This window comes from Podarcis gaigeae (assembly GCF_964106915.1).
Source record: "Podarcis gaigeae genome assembly, chromosome: 9".
Lineage (NCBI taxonomy): Eukaryota > Metazoa > Chordata > Lepidosauria > Squamata > Lacertidae > Podarcis > Podarcis gaigeae.
The window spans coordinates 5,338,767-5,356,003 of NC_139685.1; the positions used below are offsets into that span (position 1 = coordinate 5,338,767).

General features: G+C 42.8%; 1 protein-coding gene across 4 annotated transcripts in view; it reads left to right on the forward strand.

Moving 5' to 3' along the window:
- Nucleotides 1-17,237, forward strand: part of PPP2R2C (protein phosphatase 2 regulatory subunit Bgamma) — a 56,315-nt gene that overhangs the window by 1,477 nt on the left and 37,601 nt on the right. Inside the window, exons 2-4 of one of the 4 annotated variants that reach the window (XM_083698377.1) lie at nucleotides 726-910; nucleotides 3,294-3,405; nucleotides 4,602-4,761. In XM_083698377.1, the coding sequence (XP_083554503.1) occupies nucleotides 4,692-4,761 (70 nt within the window). In that variant the 5' untranslated portion in view covers nucleotides 726-910; nucleotides 3,294-3,405; nucleotides 4,602-4,691. Of the gene's footprint in view, nucleotides 1-725; nucleotides 911-3,293; nucleotides 3,406-3,688; nucleotides 4,762-17,237 lie in introns of those variants that run through there. The other 3 variants (XM_083698379.1, XM_083698376.1, XM_083698378.1) reach the window with 3 other exon arrangements.

Sequence of the window (17,237 nt, forward strand, 5' to 3'; positions counted from 1 at the left end):
CAACTTGTATGCTGAAGCATTGCTGCCTCCAGTTGTGGAGGGAGGGAGAGCACAGCCAGCATAGTTAATAGCCATCAATAGCCCTCTCCTCCTCCATGAATTTGTCCAATCCTCTTTTACAAGCCATCCATCGCTGCCTTCTGTAGAAGCAAGTTCCATAGTTTACCGTAACTACGTGCTATGTGAAGAAGCAGGGCTTTTATTCCAGGGGAACTCACAGGAACTCAGTTCCGGCACCTCTCAGATGGGTGCCATTGCCATTTTAAGAGAACAAGAGAGGCATTTATGGTGAATTCGAGCACCTTGTTCCCTAGAAAAATAGCACTGTGAATAAGTATTTTCTTTTATCTGTCCTGAATCTTCCAGCATTCAGCTTCACTGAATGTCCATGAGGTCTAGTGCCATGAGAGAGGGAGAAATACTTTTCTCTTTAAACTTTTTTCAAATCATGCATAATCTTATACATCTCTATCATGCCCTTCTCCTTTACTTACTTTTTTCTAAACTAAAAAAATCCCCTTTTCACCTTTCCTCATAAGGAAGTTCCTCTTCCCTGCACATTTTCAGCTCAATAATATTTTTATATAGGTTTAGTTACCAGACGTTTACACATTATTTAAAAATGTAGTCATACCACTGTTTTGTATAACGGAATTATGATATTTGTACTTTTATTTTCAGTTCCTTTCCAAAAGTTCCCTAACATGGAGTTCACCTTTTTTCAGGTCTGTCACACACAGCATTTTCAGGACAGATGAAAGAAAGTAGTGAGGTTCTGATCACATCAAAAAGGATATTGCAGAGGTAGAAAAGCTTCAGAAAAGGCCAAGCAAAATGATCAATGGATAGAGCAACTCCCCAGAAAAGAGCGGTTGCAACATTGGGGGCTGAGGGTTGGCTTAAAGAAAAGGTGAGTAAGAGCTGACTTGATAGTATGCTATAAAAGTATGCATGGCATTGAGAAAGTGGATAGAAGAAAACTATTTTCCCTCTTAACATAAGAACTCAAGTGGGTGCTTATCCACCAAGTCCTCTGGTCTGGCAGTGGTACTATGTAATGCCAGGTCAATACAAAATAAGACCATGCTCAGCCATTCTTTGATCATGGATGAAGGCGGCAACTTGGCATGTATCACTGAGACCTGAGTGGGTCAGCTGGGTGGGTCTGACCTAATTGGTGCAGAGCCAGGGCAGGAGCAGCACCAATGTCCATAGGAGTTCCATTTCCTTCGCTATAAAATGTCTAGCATTATGCTGGTGGTCCTCAGGGCAATAGTTCATAGTCTATATAGACTATCCATATAGAGGCTGCTGTTGGGCCAGCTTGGGACTTAGTGGTTTCCATTACAACCATGTGGCTGTCTCAAATGTTCATCGGTCTAACACACCAAGCAGATCACACCTTCAATGTAATCTCTCCCCTGAGTGATGCAAGTTGTGGTCCGACGGTACTGTACCTGTGGTTGTAGTCTGATCAATATCTGGTGAAGTTTGGGTTGGTGGAGGTAATTCACATTAGAAGGGTGGTGTACCGGTTTGAATGGTCTGCCCCTGGAGCCTGATCAATTTCCGGATGCTCCGGGGGATTTTACAGCTGAGAAAGCTGGAACATCCTGTCAAAGCCCTGATCTCACTGTGGAATGGGGAGTTGAAATCAGGGCCAAGCCACTCACCCATGAGACAAGGTGAGACAAGGCCTCAGGCATCAAGAGCCACAAGAGAAGCAGATCCAGTCTCCAAGCAATCCATTGCCTTCTTCTGTTGCTGTGGTGGCAGCAATGACTGCGACACGCAGCCAGGAAGTCAGACATTCTGCTTCCTTGGCAGCCCCCTGCCTCTCAGTGAATAGGAGGCACTAATGGCATTGATGGTCTCCTTGCACCCCTAGGGAGGAAATATTAGGGTCTCCTGGGCTCTGCACAAGCCCAGCGTGATTCAGAGAAGCATCCTTGCCCATGATGGCCTTTGATTCCCACTGTTGGGTAAGTTTGATTAGATCCTCCTGCCCCCCGCGCTTGTTCCCGAAGTAGATCTTCACTCCCCACCCCTTGTTCCTGAAGTAGATCTTCACTCATCCCTTCTTCCCTGATGGTGGGGTTCCATTTTGTGGTTCACCTCAGGTGCCAAAAATCTTGGGCCAGCCCTAGTTGAGATACTCACCCCTGAGTATCTGCTCTGATGTTGGGGAGCACATTTGATTCCCTGGTATTCTGAGGAGCTGTGGGCTATGAAGACACATGGCAGCACACACACACAGAGCTGGCCCACAGCTGAGGTGGGATGCAGCAGCCGCATCAGGCAGCGGAAATGCAAGAGGCAGCATCCTGCCCACCCCACCACTTCTGCTGCTGTGGAAGAAGCTCTGTTTTGGCACTGATGTCCCTGTGCCCCTAGAGGTGGAGGGAGGTCAGTGCCAAAGCTCTCTGGAATGCCCCCCTCTCACTGAGTAGTTCTGAACACCCTTGTGGATTTTGCCACACACACCCCAATCTTGCAAGGAGGCTTTCTAAGGTCTTAATTCCTTGAGGGGAGGAAGCCTTTGCAGAGCCTCACCCATTCCTATCACGAGGGTGGCAGCAGGACGTTTTGCTTTGAGCGCAAAAATGTATTGGGATTCCCTTGCTGGCAGAAGCCTTGCTTTGAAGTTGACCAAGCTCTGGTTAGTGTGCATAGTCATGCCTACCATGCAGCAGTGTGGGCAGCTCAGAAGGCATGCTTCACAGCTTGCATTGCAGCCTCAAGTAGCTGATCAGCAGGGCTCTTTTGGGTGGTTCTGAGGCTACTACTAAGCAGGAAGGACCACCGCAGCCATCAAATACCTGCTGTGATCAACTGAATGCACATTTTAAGGATAAAGTATAGATGACTGTTTTTTAACAGACAGCTGCTAGCACTTGCCATGGAAATAATCCAATCCAAATTTCAAATGGTTGGACAGATCCAGTGGCGTAGCGTAGGGGGTGCAGGGGGGGCCGGCCGCACCGGGCGCAACATCTGGGGGTTAGGGTTAGGGGGCGCAAATCCACGGGTTAGGGGCACAAATTACTTGCCTTGCCCCGGGTGCTGACAACCCACGCTATGCCACTGGACAGATCATCTTGATTTTATAGATGATAGCATAGTTGAGACCGCATAGTACTAAAACCTGTTGAACCTCTCTTCTTTCCCATATAAAGTTGACAGTGTTTGTGTAATTCAAATTCAGATTTTCACTTGGAAGTTATGGTGATATTTCAAAAGGTACCAAGTGAAGCTTCATCCACTGCATCTTTTGCTCTGTATTTCTCATTCAGGCTCCAGCCTGATGACCTCTCCAGCTGCCACTGAACTGGGAAGCAAGAATTTGTGAATACTTACCACTGCTGGTCCTTTTGTTTGCTGTTCCACTTGCAGAAAGGACTTCAGGTATGCTTTGAATTGATAACTGACAACCTACTTCCTCCATTGCTTGTGTGTTGAAAAGAATGATTAATTTTGCCCCATTACAGGTGAGCAAGATGTGCGAGAGAGAACTGGTGGATAAATGGGGTAGGATGCACAGCAACTACAATCCTGCTCAGTTTGTAATATGGCTGATTCAGGATATTTGAGTTGTGTGATTGTATGAAACACACTGAATTTCAAAAATGTGGAATGCATCTATATACAATGAGTATTATAAGCAACACCCCTTTGCTAAAACCACCCATTTTTGCTGACTTGCGCCATACAGAAGTTGTTTATTTGAACTTTTCTGTCTTGGGTTCCATTAGAGGCTCATCTTCATTGCTGTGTTGGAGATGTTGAAAATGCTATGAACTAGGGACCTATGGACTTGCACCATCCCTGACCATTGGCTATGCTGGCCGGGGCTGATGGGAGCTGGAGTCAACAACGTCTACAGTGTCAGGGTTCTCTCCCAAGAAGCAGGGCAAAGCAAGTAGGGAGGGCCTCCTACCTTAGAAATCCAAGACTGCAACCATAATGCAGAAGGAAAGAAGTGAACACAGGAGAACGCAATTGCTACAGCTATAACAAATAATGAATAAGATCAAATTAATCTTATCCTAGAGTGGGATAATGTAGAGCAGGTTGATGTTAGTATTTTTGTTTTATTTTCTCCCTTATATTTCAAGGCCTGGTTTCTAGGCACACAAGCTGAAATCCTTGCCTGCATTCTCATTTTTCAGTTTTACTTCCATGCAAATCTTTCCTGGTTGGATAGTGAGAGGCTGGCTGGGAGGGGCTTGCTCAGATGCAGCATAGGCAGATGACAGCAGTAGCTGCAGCAGCAATCACTGAGCTAGTACCAGGCAGCATTTGCTGCAGTCAGCTGCCTGCCACTTTCTTCACATTCTGCAAGATTTCTCAGCGGCAAGCTTTGGGAGCTGCCTCTGCACAGGAGCTCGTTTAAGGAGCAGCTGGCTAGAGAATTTAGCTATGCCAGCAGGGCCTCTTTCCTTTGCATCTGGACCCCTTCTGGCATTTTGAGTTCTGCATTGTTGATTTTTGGAGCCGATCTTGTGCTTGTTCTTTCTTTCATTCACCTTCAAATCTTTGCTGCATCACAAGCTCTCATTATGCTGCACATCATACCACAGTCTGTTTCTTGCCTCTGCTAGGCAGTGGCAGCATGGATAGTGTTCTTGTGACGACCTCTGCTGATTCTATCAGTCCACTGCGGACAGGCATGCTGAGTAATCCTGCTGTAAATGGGCGAGGACACAGACACACGGAAAATTAACCATGGCTTTCTTCGAGACCACAACTATGTGACTGAAGGTAATGCAGATGCTGACATAATTTATCTTTTTGTTTTTGAATGCTAGTGCATTATAATCAAAACCTGTATTCATTTGTTTGGGTAAGTTATATATAATGAAAGTAAATTTTTTATGTTTAGCAGATGAAGAAGCCAAATCTCTCTGGTCTTGCTAAAATGCAAGGAAATTTGCCAGGTTCCTGTAAAAATCTGAAGTAAATGGAGCACTTGGATTAGCTTGTTGAGAGGAATGTGAGCAGCTGGAACTGCATGCCTAAGAGATAACTTGAGAGATCAATTAATATGATAGGCTGAGCTTCCATACATCTTTGAAAATATGTATTCTTTACCTTGCACCAGATCTCTTTTAAGTGAGCCCTTCCTTTTGAGTCTCTTCTGACTTTCTGTCTGGAATGTTATGTAAAAAGCTTGTTCCTGTAAATGTCATGGATGCTAAAATATTTATAGTGAACAAATATATTTTACAAGCAAGCAGGGCTTATATCCATAACAATGTATAGCTGCATAGCATAATACTGGAAATATGGTTTTAAAAACGTCGGTCACGACTGAGCAACATGCCTATCAGTCACTGTGTGATCAGGTTGTGAACTTCCCAAGCATGTCGTTGTCGTTGTGTGTTGCATGTAGCCTGTTTCTGTAGCATCTTCCGTGTGGTATTTTCTCAGCTAGGATGGCAGCTTACATAAATTTAATCAACTGGGCCATGCTCGATTATTGATGATCTGCATTTTTTCTAGAAGTATAAAGCAGCTTTATTACTGGAACTACAAAGACAATTTTGGGAGAAACCCCCATCACTTGCCTGAACTTAAGGAGCAATATAAAAATTAAGTCAAAACAGCCATTTCTACAGCATTGACTCCAAGGCCTTGTGCTTTTATGTTCTGAATTGTTGTTTGAAGTCTTGCATCTGTGCGCTTTTTCTCCTATGCATGTCAATTTTTGTTTTATATTAAATATTATTTACACATATTTTGCAATTAGGTGGTAAGGTCGCTTTTATTGGGTATGAAGGATGACAAAAAATGTGCAATGTGACAACTGTGGTGTGCTCACTTTAGCCATGTAGGCTTGTACATGTGGACAGCTGTAGGTTAAATAGAGACTGAATTCTTTCAGGATCCAGAGCAGAATTTGGTGTCCTCAGTAATTACCATTGGAGAAAATAATTTGCTCAGTTATATCTTTATAGATTAAAAATATCTCATGCCCAGAAAATGGTTATTGTTATAGCTCTTTTTCATTTTGCTGAGCATACTGCTGATTCATGCTTCCATGGTGGCTAATACTTGAGTTGCATTTATTTTTAAAGTTTAGTCACTTTCCTGCTAGAGTAGCCTTGAAGAAGAATGTAGAGCTGCCTTCCCCCACCATACTGTTCATAGAAATATTACTACAAATTAACTGTTATTTTCTCATGGCAAAACAGGTTCGAAGTGTCATATTCTCCATTACTTCCTATTTTATTTTAACACGAGGGGTGCCCTTCATGTGATAAAAGAGGGGATGGGTATGGTACGCAGCGGCCGCATCCCCCCCACTGCTGACGCACACGCACACAATGTGACCATGTGTCAGGTGGCTTTACAACATGCACATATAGAAATCTTCCATGTGGAGGTGATCCTGGCCCAAGCAATTATTACCTCGCCCATCTGGCTGGGTTTCCCTAGCCACTCTGGATGGCTTACATCATATGCAAAATATTAGTATATATATATATATATGTAGAATCTCTTCACACACATGCCACAGATGTGTGTTTGGGTGGGGGATCTGGCCGAAAGAGAAGTTAATTTGGGAATAATTTACATGTCCCAAATTTTCTTCCTTTCATTTTGTGACCTCCACCTACTGTTTGGCTTGTTTGCCCCTTAAAGAGAACCTTAAATCTTCCTGAAATAAATAAATCGTGGTTCACATAAGTATTCTGTATGGAAAAGGAGGAAAAATAATGGAGGGCATCCACCATCAGACATCAGTGTTTGGCATCTCTGTTACCTCTTAGTTCTATCTGGAGCTGTAGATGAAAAGTGTACCTAGGTGATGAATATAGAGCAGCTGACTTAATTGGACTCTTAGGGCCAGTCTTGCCACAGGAGTGCTTTGGGAATTATTCCTGTTGAGAGAAAACATGGAAAATGTTACATCAGAAACTAAAGCATTGGGGTCGGGGGGGGCTTTCCTGGGGGGAAAAACATAGATTCCTGCAGACTTTTCTTATTAGAATATATCTCAAATTTTAGGAATTAATGCTATGCCCAAACTTACTAGGGATTATTTTATTTATTTGATGTACTGCTCTTTGTTCAGAAATAATACTCTCAGAGGTCTAGCAAAGACGTTTGAAGCACTATCAAAGAAAAATAAATATGATAAAATAAAACATTATAATTCAGTAAATAGCAATGCAGATTGAGAAATAACATATAATGGCTCTAAAGTCTGGGCAATTAAGAAGTTATGCACCTAGTGCCAAAAGAATATCAGACAATGGTGCCATGTACAGCCAAAGCACTGGGAAAGGGGATAATTGTAGATAATGATTGAGGATATTTATGGAAACTTATTTCCCTGTAATTATGTACCTAACGTATCCACTGAAGCCAAACGTGGGAATTTTTAAAAATGCTGAGTGATAAATGCCAACTTCACTCTAGATAACAGTGCCAGTACCAAAGCAGTGTTCCTTAACTTTTTCAAACAAGATGGCCCTGGTTTTCTTCACAAGGGTCTACTGAAAGAACTGGAATGCATTGGAAATTTCCTCAGCAGGCCTCAAACTACAATGGATTAACAAAAGGTGGGGTGCTGCATATTAGTGTAGGTTGAGCAATGAAAAAATATCTGCCATCTAATAATAATAATAATAATTTTTTATTTATACCCCGCCCTCCCCAGCCAAGGCCGGGCTCAGAGCGGCTTACAAGCAATAATAAAAACAAAATGAATGATTACAACTTAAAAACAAAAATAAAATACAACATTAAAATAATGGAACATTAAAATATTAAAATGTAGCCTCATCGCAGGAGAAGGAAAAGAAAGAAAGAGGAGGGAAAAAGAGAGAGAGAGAGAGAGGGAGGGAGGGAGGGAATCAAATTGGCTCCAAGCCAAAGGCCAGGCGGAACAACTCTGTCTTACAGGCCCTGCGGAAAGAAATCAGATCCTGCAGGGCCCTGGTCTCATGAGGCAGAGCGTTCCACCAGGCCGGAGCCAGAGTTGAAAAGGCCCTGGCTCTGGTTGAAGCCAATCTAACTTCCTTAGGGCCCGGGACCACTAGGGTGTTGCTATTTATGGACCTTGAGGCTCTCCGTGGGGCATACCGGGAGAGGCGGTCCCGTAGGTACGAGGGTCCTAGGCCGTGAAGGGCTTTAAAGGTCAAAAGCAGCACCTTGAACCTGACCCTGTACTCCACCGGGAGCCAGTGCAGCTTGAAAAGCACTGGGTGAATATGCACCCATGGCAGAGACCCCGTGAGGAGCCTCACTGCAGCATTCTGTACCCGCTGGAGTTTCTGGGACAGCTTCAAGGGCAGCCCCGCATAGAGCGAATTACAGTAGTCAAGCCTGGAGATGACCGTCGCATGGATCACTGTGGCCAGGTCGGGGCGGGAAAGGTAAGGGACCAATCTAGGATTTGATTGTCATTTGTGGATGAGTCACAACTTCAGCAATAGTTCGGTGAAACTGATTATTTAGATAGGGTGGCCACATTAAAAAAAAAAATTAAACAAAAATTGCCCTACCTGCCATACATCTGGGTTTTCCTGGACATTTTGCAGATTCAGCAAAAATCTGCCCGAATGCCATTTCGCAGCCCGATTCCCAGATTTATGGCTGCCCTAAATTTAGATCCATTCCAATTTGGTTTTTACTCTGATTTTTGTTACCCCAGTGGACCATTGTTGCCCTAGTAAATCACCTGACCAGGCAATAAGCAAAGGAGATTGAAGCCCTGTTGAGTATCTGTTGTATCAACAGAATTCAGTATCATAACATAATATCCTTCTGGCTAGGATGGGACTTGAGGGAAGGCACTACTTTGTTTTATTGCCACCAAGTGGTGTTCAAAGTAGCTAGCAGCAGTAATACAAAGAAAAATACAAAATAAAATGAATCAAATCATGAAAACAAGGCAGATTAATCACATCAATAAAATCAGTCAAACCGGTACAGACAGCAGCCAAACCAATGGCAGCATGATTCCAACAAATAAAAGAGAGACTGTGAAGGCCTCCCAAAGAACCTCTCCAAAACTGAGTGAATGGGTGATAAAAATGGCAAATGCAGCTCAGTGTAAGCAGGTGTAAAGTGATGCATGCTGGCACAAAAAAAAATCTTAATTTCACAAACATGCTCAGGCCAGGCCAGATCAGGTACGAGACCTTTGGGTCATAGCTTGATGAAGATGTAGACCCCGTGTGCAGCAGCTGTGATAAGGACAGATCATTAGGAAAGGAATGGGAAATACAGTGGTGCCCCGCAAGACGAACGCCTCGGAAGATGAAAAACTCGCTAGACAAAGGAGTTTTTCGTTTTCTTAGCCGCTTCGCAAGACGCATCTCCCTATGGGCTTGCGTCGCAAAACGAAGCTTGCCCCGCAAGCTCTGGGGATAGCAGGGAAGCGCAGCGCGCCTTCTCCTCTCTCCCCGGACCCCTTTTGAACCAAGGGGCGGCAACGGGGAGAAGCGATTCTCCCCGCTGCCCCTTCCCTTGCTTTAAAACAGGTACGGGGACAGAGGGGAAGGCGCTCGGCGCTTCCCCTCTGTCCCCGGACGGTCTCCATAGCAACGCATTGATTGATTTTCAATGCATTCCTATGGGAAACCGTGCTTCGCAAGACGAAAAACTCACAAGAAGAAAAAACTTGCGGAACGAATTAATTTCATCTTGCGAGGCACCACTGTATGTCTGTCAATACCATGGCATTATACAAATCTATGGTGTGACTGCATTTGGAATACAAGCAGGTCCCGCTAGGTGAACCTAATCTGTTCATGAGAAACAGTTCATAAGGTGAGTGTTTGTATAGTGAGCTGACAATTTCCATTCTTAATTGGGAAAATCCCAGTGCATTCCCAAACCCGGAATGGTTAACCCCCAAATGATTAAAAAAATATTCTCTCCTTTCATTTTATTTTCACCGACCACAGTTCCGTAGATTGCCTTCACTCAGGGCGCTGAACAACTTCTTGTGATCTGTATACATGCAGGTCCTGCTGTTTGGATATTTGAATCAGACATTCATTTAGTGACCTCAGAGTAAAGATCCTTCACGTGCAGATAATTGAAAGTTCATATAACGAGTGTTTGCATAGCTGGACCTGCATGTAATATGTATGGTTCACATCACCTCACATCAAAAAGGATTCCTCCTCACTACTATGAGCTGAATAAAGAGCAGGAAATCCGCACTCGACTCCGAGTATATTTCAGGCAGAGTTGAAAAAGGTTCAGAAAAGGGCAACCCAAATGATCAAGGGAATGGAAGGAGGAAAGGTTGCAGCATTCGGGATGTTTTAGTTTGGAGAATAGGCAAGTAAGAGATGACATGATAGAAGTTTATAAAATTATGCATGGCATAAAGGAAGTGGATAGAGAAAAGTTTGTTGGCTTTGAACAAGGATTGGACATTGGGGTGTGCTGATGTCATGAGAGCCCGTCCCGGGGCGTGCTGACATTGTGCAACATGCTCAATCGCAGGGCCAAGGTGGCGCGTGTGATCCACTCAAACCAGATACAATATTAGGATAATTCCTAGTGTTGGGGCAGAGTAGTGTGCTTATGCAGGCCTACCATATTACTGGAGTTTCCAAGGTTCAGATAACAAGTACCGTATATACCTGAGTATAAGCCGACGAGAATATAAGCTGAGGCACCTAATTTTAGCACAAAAAACTGGGAAAACGGATTGACTTGAGTATAAGCCGGTTCACCACACCACAATCCTGGTGGTGGCGGCAGTGGCTGAGGAAGAACAAGCAGCTCATTCCTCCGACAGCGGCAAAGGCACTCGTCCCTCCACTCGGGCCACTCGTCCCTCCGCTGCTGCCGCCGCCCGCCTCACTCAAGTGTAAGCCAAGGGGGGCTTTTTCAGCATACAAAATGTGCTGAAAAAGTCGGCTTATACCCGAGTATATACGGTACATACTGTGTTGAGTACGTGATGTTAAGCACTGCTTTTTTCTAGGAAAAAAGGTGCCAGTGTTTGCCATGATCCTCTCCACCCCCCTTCTCTCTCTCTCTCTCTCTCTCTCTCTCTCTCTCTCTCTCTCTCCCCTCCCACTTTGCATGCCCCTCCCCCTTCCTCAACCTTCCCCCCATCTTGCTCCATCTGCTGTTCACACCCACCCAGCATTCTGCCCTTTTCCTTTTTCCTTCTCCCTTCCCCTTCTTCCAGCCACACTGCCCATGCTCACCTCTATGGTTTGCCCCAGCCAAAGAATGGAAGGTGGTGGCACTAGCAGCACAAGATTTTTTTTTTGGGGGGGGGAGGTGCCAGTACTGTGCACCAATGAGCACCTCCAGGGGAAAAAAGCCCTTAAGATTTCTGGCTGCTATCTTTCATTTCTTGCTAATAGGGATTAACCGTTGTTGTTTCCTGAATGACTGAAAATCCCTTTAGAAAATGCCACCTTTCAACTAGTGGAAGGGTTTGCAGTGTGAATTAAAAGATAGAGAGTGGGGCATTTTAGAGCTTGGTTTTATCTGGACTGCAAGCAGTCGGGGTTTGGCTAAGGATCCCACGCACAAATGGAGAATCTGATGCAATTTTGCATCTGCTTTTAGAATGCTTCTACTCTGGTGTGCTCAGCTATGACCCTACAATTACAAAGACTGAGTCAGCCTCTTCAAGTGCTGAATGCTGGGGAGGGCGGATCTTGTGGTGGATGCTGGGGCTCCATTCCTCCTGGGCCCCCTAGCCATGTCCCTCTGTTGGAAGACAGTCATGGGTGTGCCACACAACCTGCCCCGTGTCCCTAAGTTAACTTGTTGATCTCAAGTGTGGTGAAATTGAAATTATAGTCAAAGTCAAAATCCGTTTATTGTGAGGACCATGCCTGTGCACAAAAATCAACACTACAATAGTTAAAGATATTAAAATTCATTACATACTATGCCAACAAAACCTTCTTCCCACAAAATAGAAAAGGAGGGAAAACGAGCAGCGAGTTAAACAGACGATGAAGGGGTCTTTACATTGTCGTCCATAAATCTTTCCCTAGCTTTCATGGCCTTCATCACAAAAACCGCTACCACATGGGTAATGCGTGGGTTTGCATCAACTAGCAAAATTTTTACTCTATCTTCAGGACTGGTTATAGAGTTGGGTATAATTTGCAGCAATGCGTCTCTGAAGCCCGAGTAAATGGGGCAATAGAGGAAGTAATGTGTAAGATCCTCTTTAATTTTCATAGGGCAAGGACATAAACGATGTTCTACTGGGGTTTTTGTGTATCTACCGGTCAGATAAGCAGTTGGCAATGTTTGAAACCGTGCCATAGTGAAAGCTCTCCGAAGGGTGGGATCAGTGATCTCCACCAAGTAGTTGGCACAGATTTTGACTGCTTTTACTCGGGGGAACCAGTAGGAAAACCCAGAGTTTTTTATCTTGGTGGAGTCCACAAAAGGCGTCTTTTTCTAAGATCCATTCCCGAACTTTATCAGGGCTCCACAATTTGAGAGTATTAAACTCAGGTAGATTGTATCTGGATAGAATTATATTATATTATATTCAACTGTCAGATTGATCTGCATTTGTATTTAAATCTGGGAGGTGTGCCATCTTGTCCTTTGTTTTAGGCAGCAAAATGTCTCGGCTCAGCCCTGGCTCTGCTCGTTATTTGTAAACAGAACAATCTCCAAATCTCTCACTATCAAATGAGACCTTATAGCATCAACCTAGACAGGTGGTGGCTCAAGAAAGTGTTAAGCAGTGAACTATATTGTTGAAATTACACCAGTTGCTACATCTGAAGGGTGAGGTCATTATCTTGTATAAAATGCTAATCTCTTTGTAATTGAAACTGGCAGATCAAAAGCATTGAATAATGCAAAACGAAGGAACACACAGTTCATGCAGAACACTTCCTGTTGCTCCACTGCAGGGGATTTTTATCATCACCTACATCATTCTGAAAGGGAACAATTATGTTTTGTATCATAGTCATCTAGAATATTTTTATTTGATAACCGGGTCTCCTTCAGAATGGATAAAGAAACTAGAGGAAGACAGACAAGTTGTCAATTCAGTCTATGACTGTGAAATATGGTTGAATAATACTGAATATTTTATGGTAGAAAAATTAGAAATGACTGTCTTTTATTAAACTCATAAAAAGAAAATCCATCACTACTGGGTGTATCACATAACTTATTCCACGTCTCATCTTTCAAAAAAAATGAAAATGAAAAAGGCAATTCACATAATATAAGTTATCAACGTACAAGGAACATAGCTGTCAATGTTTTCCCTTTTTTAAGGGAAATTCCCTTATTCCGAATAGGATTCCTCGCAAGAAAAGGGAAAAGTTGACAGCTATGACAAGGAAACATCCTTCCTTAATGCCTGAGTGAGAGAAATAAGGTCGGTGTGTAAAATCAAGCTGGTGAGGCTGGGGAAGAAATTTGATTCAGTTGAGAGTTAAATTAAGCTGAATTTGTCAAATTTGCAGTTTCCAAAACAACATGAGAAGTGAAACATAGCCGTTTTTGCACTTACAGTACCTGAATTTTGCAGTGCAGTTTTCCAACCAACCAGTATTTACAAAAAAATCACAAATTAGGTAAACATGTACATAAATTTGAATATATTAGTGTAAACAAGGTACAAATTGCATTATAAAGGTAGAAAACACTTGCAAAAATGTGTACATTAGTCAAAACTGCATACAAAAATGTGTTCTTAGGAGAAATTCACTCTAAAATTATGAAGGCATTTCATTAGGATTTTTTAAAAAATGGTTGCAGAAATAAGGAAAACCGAATTTAATATTTGAAAAATGGGAAACAGAAATTGAGAGCAGAAATTGACAGATCCTTCTATCCCTATCTGGTAGTAAACCCAATTTAATTCATTGGGGCTTACTTCTGAGTAGACATGCAACTGTAGATGGTTTTTGAAAGGGCATTAGCCACTGCATTTCATTTGTGTTTAAAATTCCGTAAGATTCTTTGCTGCGAAAGACTAACAGAGCTATCCATCTGGAACGTCATTAACTTTGAAAGGAAGGCAACTGATTTGTAAATAAATAGTTGAGGGATATATGTGCATTGTACAATATATGTAAAAAATATGTTTATTTCCTCATCAGCAATGAACTGAAAGAAAGACTTGTACAAAATATACCAGTTGCAGTGAAACAGAAAATACTGGATGAAAGTGCAATTAATTAATTACATTTCTATACTGCTCTTCATCTGAAGAACATGGCATGGTTAACAATATAAAGACATCTACAGGTGATACCTAACACCATGTAAGCTAGCGATGATACATCCAGGAACTTCACCTAGGTGCTGGGGAGGCTGCACCGCCAAGGGCACATAACTCCACATATGGTGGGAATGCTCCAAAATACGTGAGAACGCCATTATCTTAATTGTGTGTCAAGTGTTTGTTATTTTAAGAATCGTATAATCCCTGGCCTGAGGAAAGTATGGGTCAGAAAAAACGTTTGAGAGACTTTGACGAGCCCCTATCATCCCCCAAACCAAAACTATCAAGGTTGGTGCCACATCGGAATAGAGGAGGGAATGACCATGCCGAGCATTGCCTTGCAGTGGAAACCCAAAATCGCTTCCTACCTCTAATTGATTTAGAAGCTACTCCAATTCCGATGACTCGAAATTTTTCAAAAGTAAAGCCTGTAAAGGAGAATACGAAATAAAAACTCTCATCACAGGAAGATGGTTTAACATCTGATATGGGGGAGTTCCCCAGTTGTGAGCAGTTACAGTTAGTAATTAAGACCCTTCACTGTATTTTTAAAAGGCTGGATGAGGTATCTTCACAATTATCGAATATCCTGCTGAAAATCGAAAAACTTGAATCAACAACACAATCTTCAGTTTGTGAGGTCAAAAACTTATTGCCTCAATCCCAATTCAGATAAAATAAAGGAGACCAAAATTAAATATATCTTAAATTCCCAATTGAATAATCAGACATTAACTCTGCAACCCAAGAAAAGCTGCCTGTCTGTCAGGTCAGAAATAGGAAGATGGTCAACGCTAGAAGGGGCTAAAGACTGTTTAAGCAAACTTTTAAAAATTAAGAAACATCAGATTGACCTATATGCTGTGATGCCCCTTCTCCGGCAGAACAACTTCTTGAAGGTGATACTTGCGTTCCACTCTGAAAAGATACCATCTATTATAGTTAGGAGGAAAGCGCTCTTGTCCATGGCCGACATCGTAGCAACGAGGGTTTTTGCAGATAGCAAGATCAAACCCCTTCTAAATAGGTGCCCTGGCAGTGAGGACATTAGGACAAGAGACTCTGCCTTACCTCAAAATACTGTCAGGCCCCACTGCGATGACTCTGCAGCGTGCCATCCTTGACCAAACTCGATACCCTCTCAAACAGCCATATATGAGGACGAAAATCTGCAGACTGCCCTTGACGAAAGGGAACTTATTGATTCGTTCAGAGCCCTCCCTCCGAAAGAACAGTCAGTGATGATGCAAAGATTTGACATGCTTAAATCTCAGCTTTTGCAAGTCCAACATAGAGGGGAAGATACTAACGATGTTTCAAATAACTCCACTTGGGCTCACCGGACTGAAGTGGTTGACCTTCTTCAGCTAAGCCCCACTCTGAAAACAAAAACCATCCGGCAAGACTCAAATCTTCAAGTTGTTTCTGCCCCGTGCGCTATATCATGAGACGACCAGGCTCGGCCATCCTCACTGAACCTTCATCTACATTCATCAACCAACATACCTAAGGACGAAATTCTGATTTCCCTGCTTGACTCAAATCCCTCTTTAACTCACTCTTCTATGCCAGAGCTAGAATCTTCTCCAATTTCGACCAGATATAGAAGTAGTCCACAAGTGATGCCCCTGAGAGAGCCTTCCGCAATTCCCGCCCCCGTGATGCCCCCTCAATTACCTTCTTCAAAGGAAAATGTGAATGTTACACCTCAGGACCCACCGTCGGAAACGATTGAAGACCCGATGGGACGCATCAATAAAATCATCCTAATGTCTGATGATAAATCTGCGAGAGGGTTTCCTCCAACGGACTTAACTTCTCCCTCCCTGGGTATTGCTCTGTCAAGTTGTACCAAGAATTTCGAAATGAAGAGACTTCCTGTTCAGGGATCTACTTTCAGTGGATCATCCACGGTGTGTCAACAGTCGAACCAAATTGTTAAAAATTTTAATTTGGAGGGCTCCTCACAGTTACCATCTTCCCAAAGTAAAATAACTGATTTTTTTGTTACATCTTCTGTCTTTAACAGAGAGTTCGCCCCTCCTCCATTTTGACTGTTAAAAGAACAACACAGAAGTCCCCAGCTAGCAGTCCTAAGTTGGAACATTGCTGGCTGGAAAAGGAAAAGATTAGATCCCGAATTTCTGTCCTATATAAACTCTTTTCAGATAATCCTTTTGCAAGAAACTTGGGAAGAAGATAAAATAGATATAAATGGCTTTGAACTGATATCACTTCCAGCTAGCCCCTCCCAGAAAGCTGGCCGGTCCAGAGGTGGTCTTGCAATCGCCATATCGCTTAAAATGAGAGCTAAACTCTCGCTAGTTCAGACTTTTCCTCCTTTTGCTTTTACAGGTCTGATTTCAAGCGAAAAATTCTCACTATTAATCACCAATGTTTATCTTCCTCCAGGTGGTCTTATATCAGACCTCCATTATAGATGGGATTTTCTGGAAGATCATTTATTGGCATGCTATGTTATGTACCCTAATATTCCATCGATAATGGGTGGTGACTTTAATGCACGTACAGCCGCCAACTGGGATGGGATAATTAAGGCCAAGTGGTGGGTATCTCCCCCCTACCCAAAATCTGATTTAATCTCTTTTACATCAAGAAGATCTAAGAACAACAGAGTGAATGAGGCGGGAGTCCGTCTTTATCAATTGGCCATTCGTATGAATTTGAACAATTGGCTCCAAAATTCAATCCTTCAGGATATCAGTTTTACAATAGATCTGCAAAATAACAAAACAGGTAATAGAAGCAACTCCAGAACTGGCCCTACTAAATATCTCCCAATACAATAACACACAGTCACATGACAAAGAACTCATTAGTCAGCTCCTGTGCTCTTTGGCAAAACATGCAGTACCGGTAAATAGAAGTGTGGAAATACAGGCTTTAAATCCTTAAAAGGTGCCCCTTTCAGTTAATTCCAAAGTATTCCACATTAAAATCTCCTTCCAAATTTCCTTCTTCCCCTAGCATAGAAGAAGACCACACATTTGGTAAGTTATAAAATAGTTTA